Source organism: Esox lucius, chromosome 4 (assembly GCF_011004845.1).
Source record: "Esox lucius isolate fEsoLuc1 chromosome 4, fEsoLuc1.pri, whole genome shotgun sequence".
Classification (NCBI taxonomy): domain Eukaryota; kingdom Metazoa; phylum Chordata; class Actinopteri; order Esociformes; family Esocidae; genus Esox; species Esox lucius.
The window spans coordinates 28,703,792-28,710,666 of NC_047572.1; the positions used below are offsets into that span (position 1 = coordinate 28,703,792).

Below are 6,875 nucleotides of genomic sequence, written 5' to 3' on the forward strand. Positions count from 1 at the left end.
TTGCAAATGGCAATAAGGAATCACTGCAATTAGGCATACGGTGTACAATAAACGCAATAAAGTATACCATTATACATCCCCGTTCGCATTGTTTTAAAAATAGTCAGATCTCCCTTTCCAGTGAAGTACACAGATAGCATGTTGCCAATGGGAAGGGGGCGGCAGATGCATAAACATTTCAAGCCGTCTCCTTCCTCGAACATCCCGGACAGTGAAGTGAGACTCCTCCTATTCCCGCGTCCAATTAATTATTATGGTCTGCCCCTTTAAGACGCAGCGGCGGGTCAGCAAGTAGTGTAGTGTTTCTCTAATTGAACTTCGCCCAATCAACAATAACTCGTTAGCGGTTGCTTGCTTTTCCTGCTCCTCGAGCCAGCTTATTCCTTGCAGGGAATCGCCCCCAGCCAGTATACCGTTATACTTTCTAAAGATCTTCATGGAACTTCGCAGAGGAACTTTCTGTCTCTGGGAGGATATACAAGTCGGTTGACTGTGAAACTGCAGCCGACGCCCGCAGCATGGTTATTTTGGAGAAAAAATCTCAGACAAGTGAAGTTGCAAGATTCGACTGAAAGTGCTAAAAAAGAGTGGGGCTGCAAAGAACACGCTAATCGAAGGAAACACTCGTGGAAGTTCAAAAGACCATTTGAATGAAATAATAAAAAACTGTCAGCAGTAATTCCTTGACTGCGATGACCTCCAGTAAAGACATGAAGGCAGGCTCGGTGTTGCAGTCCAGTGGCGAGGAGCGGAGACGGGGTCCCTTGGACCAGCTTCCACCCCCAGCCAACTCAAACAAGCCTCTGACGCCGTTCAGTATTGAGGATATCCTAAATAAACCCTCGGTGAAGAAGTCAGTTGCTAATCTCTGTCCACCGAGAGTCATTGAAAAAGTGTCCGGCTCAAATGCAGCAAGGAACGGTATTACCACTCCCTCTTCGCCGTTATGCGCTCTGGAGGAACTAGCAAGCAAAACATTTAAAGGTCTGGAAGTCAGCGTTATACAAGCTGCGGAAGGTAAGGATTCATTTTCAATATTGACATGTGGTTTTAATATTTACAGATTCAGTGTGTGATTAGCCTTTGTTGAAAGTGTTGTTTCGCGGAACTGTCACACTTTGTTTTGGCATTGCCATTGCCAACTTCTCAAGCTACATTGCCACGCACATTTTCCCGAACACTCATACCTGTGCGACGTAACCCAAGGCTTTTGTTTACATATTAGTCATTTAACAGACGCTATCATAGAGAGAGACTTATATTACTGAGTGCATACCTTTGACTGGGCCCCGTGGGACTCAATCCCACCAACCTGGCATTGTAAGCGTCATGCCCTACCAACTGAGCCACCCGGGAGCAGAGTTTAAAACGTTTCGAGATGCCAGATGTTGTTTTGAGGGAAAAAAAACCCTCACATTTTGTATTGTGTGTAAAATGTAGTAATTAAGTTGCAGAATTTTATTGGCTGTTTGATGATTTAGTAGTAAACGTGTAGTCCTGAGATTGACAGCTATGCTAATTGACAGCTATGCACTGGCAATATTACATTTCATTTCAGTCTGTTATTAATAGTATATTTTGTCTCTATAATGCTGCTGAAGATTCTGCCAATCCCCAGAATATAAAATAATTATTCAATTATAAATTTATTTTCGAAATTATATATATATAATAGTTTCCATCTGCTTTGCATAAAAAAAACAAGGCCTCATTAATAAAGCTGCTGATTCCATCATGGCACAAAATGTTTTTCTTATTTTGTTTTGGAGTATGACTCTATTTTCGTTTTCCTCAAGGTCGTGAGCACGTTAACGCCTTTGGACAGAGACAGACATCAAAAAAGAGGAGAAAGTCCCGGACAGCTTTCACCAACCACCAGATATATGAACTCGAGAAGCGCTTTTTGTACCAGAAATACCTGTCTCCGGCCGACAGAGACCAGATAGCTCAACAACTGGGGCTAACCAACGCACAAGTTATCACCTGGTTTCAGAACAGACGGGCCAAGCTCAAGCGAGACTTGGAAGAGATGAAGGCGGACGTGGAGTCGCTCAAGAAAATACCTCCACAAACCTTGCAAAAGCTAGTCACAATGGAAGACATTGACGACCCGCAAGGAAGCTCCGGGGCGATCTCCCCAAGCATCTCTCCGTCTTCACAAGGACACGGAGCGTTTCCCCAGTCCCCATCTTCATCCAGAGACCAAACCACGGACGAATTCTCAGAGGAAGACGAGGAGATTGAGGTGGACGATTGACAGTTGGCCCATGTTTTATGAAAGGGCATTTTTCAAAAACTTTTGCACGGATATTGACGGGAGACATGAAACTTAAATGGAAAGTTTACTTTCTCTTCTTCATTTTAATTTATTAATAGGACTGTAAAGCCTTTCCTGTTTCAATTTCATCAAATTATTTCTGGAATACATCTTTCTATCAAAAGGATATGAAAATACTTAGTGTTATGGTACAGGATCAAGACTGCGAAGTGTGTATGTATGTTACAGTTTTTTCGCTATGGTTTTTGAGGGGGAGTTGTGCAATTGTTTTTAACTATTCATCCACATTCAGCTGCTAAAGGACATCTACCAAAAACTCGAATGTGCCCAAGGTTAGGCCCAAGTTTTACCCAAAAGGCCTATGTAATAATTTAAAAAGACAAACTGGGCAATATTAAAATTAAGGAGATGTATCCTGATCTTGATGTAAATTTAATAAAAAACTAACAGTTTTCCAAGTAGGCCTAGCAGTCCTGTACAAAATGTTATCAGTAGGCCTTTCCAGTTGCAAACATATCGCCAAAAACCTTTACACGCTATAGCCTAAGTTATGTATATAAATTAAATAACGAAACATCCTATGCCTAATTTTATTGTACCATTCTATTTAATCAACATTATGTAAATAAAGGGTATGATATTTCATGTTTTCTGCAATTACGTCCGTCTGTGTCTCGAGATTTGTTTTAATCTACAATTGTGTTATAATGGCTAGGCAATATTTATTATCGTGAACATTTATTTAGAATTCAACTTAAAATATTGGCTATTAGGACACGTGATTTTGGCCTTCTATTGACTGAAGGCATAGGCTACTACAGTTCGTTGTTCGTGAAGTGGCTTTGTGCGTAACAGGGCATAATCAGCGGCATTTTAACAAGTTCTTCCTTTTTACTCCCTCCCCAACAGTTGTCACGAGATGGTAAGGACCGGGGGCCACGTGAAAAAAAGGTTGCGAGCACTCCGGTGCCATATGGTTTATGAATTGTCTTTAACACAAACTAGTCAACATGATTGATTAGGTTAACCCGCCTCATAAACAGTTTTCACTCAGCCGGCAGCAATAATGGCACGCATCTGCGCGGGTTTGTTTAGAAAAACGCCCATGAATAGCAAATGATTAGCATGGGAGTCCTAAATGAATAAATCTCAATAGGAGGCAGTGGAAATAGGAGGGTTGTCGCCTTTATTCCCCGCATCCTTGTTCCAACTGCTGTCTGCATGAATGTCTTTTGGTCCATTTGTAACACTTGGAACCAGATCAAGGGGCTTCTGACAGACAAGGAAAAGACAGAACGCCAGTGTACACAATTGGTGTAATCGCTTGGAATATGGGGGTTGAAAAGTCAACTACATTTTTATAGGTTGATTGAGGGGCGGTCTCAGTCAGAATTGGCCAGATAAGACTAGTTTTATTAGAAAAGTCACCAACAAAATGCTTGAGAAGCATACAGCTTCTAACACAATACCTCGTCACCATGCTAATGATGTTAACTCTTATTTTTCATGTTACATATAACACCAAAGGTTACAAACTTTTGAATACAAATCCGTAAGCAGTAAGCCTGTACATCCGTTTCCATAAACAAAGTTCTCAACAAGTTATCGCAACATTATTTAACCACGTGAAATCAATGATTTTCATAATGATTTTTCATACAAAAAAAATCATTAAAATGCTAAATTGTCAGAACCAAACGTCGGTCCCTATATTCTGGGGCTGGCTTGGTTATTCGGTGTTTCCGGAGGAGGCGTCTTGTTACAGCTGCTCCAATAATACATCCTATTGGTTAATAAAGCATCAGTTAAAGGAAGGGCAGGCATTTTCTGTTTGATCGTGTGTGTAAATACTAATCAACATTTTCAGCGATAAGACAAGTGAATTAATTATAGCAATACACATTATTCTTACTATGAAAGTAGGTTTAGCTGTCTGCTTTCTATACAATATAGCCTAACTTATAATAATTAACAACAGTGAGACTGAAATTGTTTTCCTTCCCAAACATGATGAATATGTTAAAATGCATATTTTCTGTATGGATATGGTGGGGCGTAAATCACTCATTAAAAATGTGAGATTTACAGCTGATTGGCCAGCTCATCCTCTTGACATCATATACTGTGGGCATTTCGGAAACATCTGCTTGAGACACAAATGTGTGTGTGTGTGTGTGTGTGTCTCCAGTTTATGCTTTAGCCACATTTACCAGTATAAAACATTTACCAGTATATAACAATTTAAAAATATTTGGGTACAAAAATATTAGGTACCGAGTTACATTTTCACTAAAACATTTAATATATTAAATTAAAAATAATATTAGAACAGGCAGTTTTCTGCTCAACGGGCCAAATGGTCTTCTGAAAAATGGGTGTGTCCACATATTTGACTGGTACTGTGCATATATTCTAAGTAATGACACTTAACATAGAATATAGTCCCAATACCACATCTGTAGCATGCGAGCTACATTGGCAGGTGCACTTACTACAATTATGGTACAAACTGTAACATAGCCTAGTAGATACGCATCAGCGCGACTCTGAGAATTTGCAAACTACAACAGTGATTTAAATAGTAGATTAATTAAAAGGAGCCTTTATAGACACATTGGGGTTATTAAGGCCTGTACACATCGTGGCCGTGAGAGATATAACAACTTCCTCAGGCCAAAACGACATTGGCTCCATGCGGCACCAATGAGATTTATGGCTAACGTTTATTCACAGACGCACACACCGGTCGGCTATTTACCTCTGTTGTTATTGTTTCTGAGGTGACCTTTTGTGGTATTTACTCTGAGATTAGCCTATATGGAACCAGTTTGGATTTTCTACTTACAGTAGGCCTACTACAAAGAGTTCAGAGGTGGTAATTACATGGTGCCAAATAGTACCTGTAATGGTCTTAGTGAATATAAAATAAACAGCTAATTGATTGTATGTTTTCTTAATCATACAATGTGCCAGGATACAGTAAATTACAGTGAACAGCACTCAGACTTTTAATTTGTCACAATACACAGTAGTCCTTGGTCTACCTTGGAAACTTTAGGGTTAAAGAAAATGAAATTGTACACATTCATGTTTTTTTTTTATAATCACTGCATAAACATTCAACATTTAAGTCTTGGGATAAACAGAATAGTTCAGGCGGTAAATGTGGTGTAAGATTGAATCACAAGTAACATGAAATCTATCTGTAATGGTAGGAATAAACATTATCTTTAATGACTGCCACCCATACCTCTGTCTCTGTCTCCCATACACCCCCAAAATCTGTGAGGTCCCTCAAGTCAAGTATTGCATTTCAAGTAAGGAACAAGAGAGAGAGATTTTTTTTTTTGAAGTCTCATGAACCAGGCCAGTCAGAGTTTTTAAGTGAGTTAATAATTATGCTGTGGATGATGTATTAAACCACACTAACAAAAGGATACAGTCACCCTGCTCAGGGATGTCATCATAAGGCCATTGGAGGTATGATACTGACAGATTTCAGTTGCTGAGAAAACTGAATATGTCTCATCCACATTGTAGTGATCACAAGTGACCTAAACCAGTGTGAAAAAAAATATACAGGACAAATGAATATTCCGAGACATGCATGCTACTCTACAGTATATCCAACAAGTCAATGACAACACTTCAGGGGCAAAATGTCCATTTTTTATTTAGGGGCGAGGGGATCTAAATGCAAAGCTTTATGTTTGGGATAAATCTCATCCACTGGTATTGAGTGACGGCCTCTATTTTCAATCGTGGTAAAGGCGGTGTTATGGTACAGGGAGGCTTAACGTTGGCAAACAGTGGGGACGTTTTTCAGATAAAAACAGATGTGTTGCCGAGGAGCAGTCAGAATCTGAGAGGGAAACCAGCTACGATCTACTTTACACCACAGACTGGGAGAATAATTCACCTTTCAGCAGGACAATAACCAACAACACAAGGCCAAATCACCACTGAAGCTGCTTACCCGCCGTGAAGTGAATGTTCCCAAGGATGCACTGTGAGGGAAGGTTCTGTAGTGAATGTGTTCGTTCTGACTTGGTTTAAAATCAGTCAAGGCTTCAAAATTGCTGCCTAGACCAACATCTTAACAGAGCCTGAATATTTTTTGGAAAGAATGATTGGTGAGTTATCCAGGTATGCAAAGGTTTTAGAGAATGACAGAACAAGTTTCACAGAGGTAATACTGCCAACGGTGGGTTTAACATGTTTAAGGATATAAAGTTTTTTTTTTCTTGTTTTTTTTACCACTTTCACAGACAATTTTGATCAAGAAGAATTAACTTAAAAAAAGCGTTTATAAAACAAATCAATTTTAACTACACTCAACTAAATGTTTTTTGTTGCTATATCAATTTATTTTTCTTTCTTTCTTCCCAAAGTCCAAGCAGGGCGAATACTTATTAAATCCCCCACAGGGCTTGACATTAAGTCTACATAAAAATAATCCCTTTGATATGTTGCCAGGTCAGTTGGTTTGAAGCCCAGACTCATTGTGCTACAAATGATTACATGGACTCAAACACAGGCCAGGCAAACCCAGGGCACAACTTCAAATACCACGAGAATCATGGCACACAAAAAACAA

At 39.5% G+C, this 6,875-nt stretch overlaps 1 protein-coding gene across 1 annotated transcript; it reads left to right on the forward strand.

Annotated features, from left to right (window-relative positions):
- Positions 1 to 290: 290 nt before the first annotated feature.
- Positions 291 to 3,311, forward strand: lbx2 (ladybird homeobox 2). Its single transcript, XM_010900891.3, has 2 exons — positions 291 to 1,017; positions 1,797 to 3,311. The coding sequence occupies exons 1-2, from the start codon at positions 693 to 695 to the stop codon at positions 2,255 to 2,257; spliced, it is 786 nt and encodes a 261-aa protein (XP_010899193.1). The 5' UTR covers positions 291 to 692; the 3' UTR covers positions 2,258 to 3,311.
- The last annotated feature ends 3,564 nt before the right edge of the window (positions 3,312 to 6,875 follow it).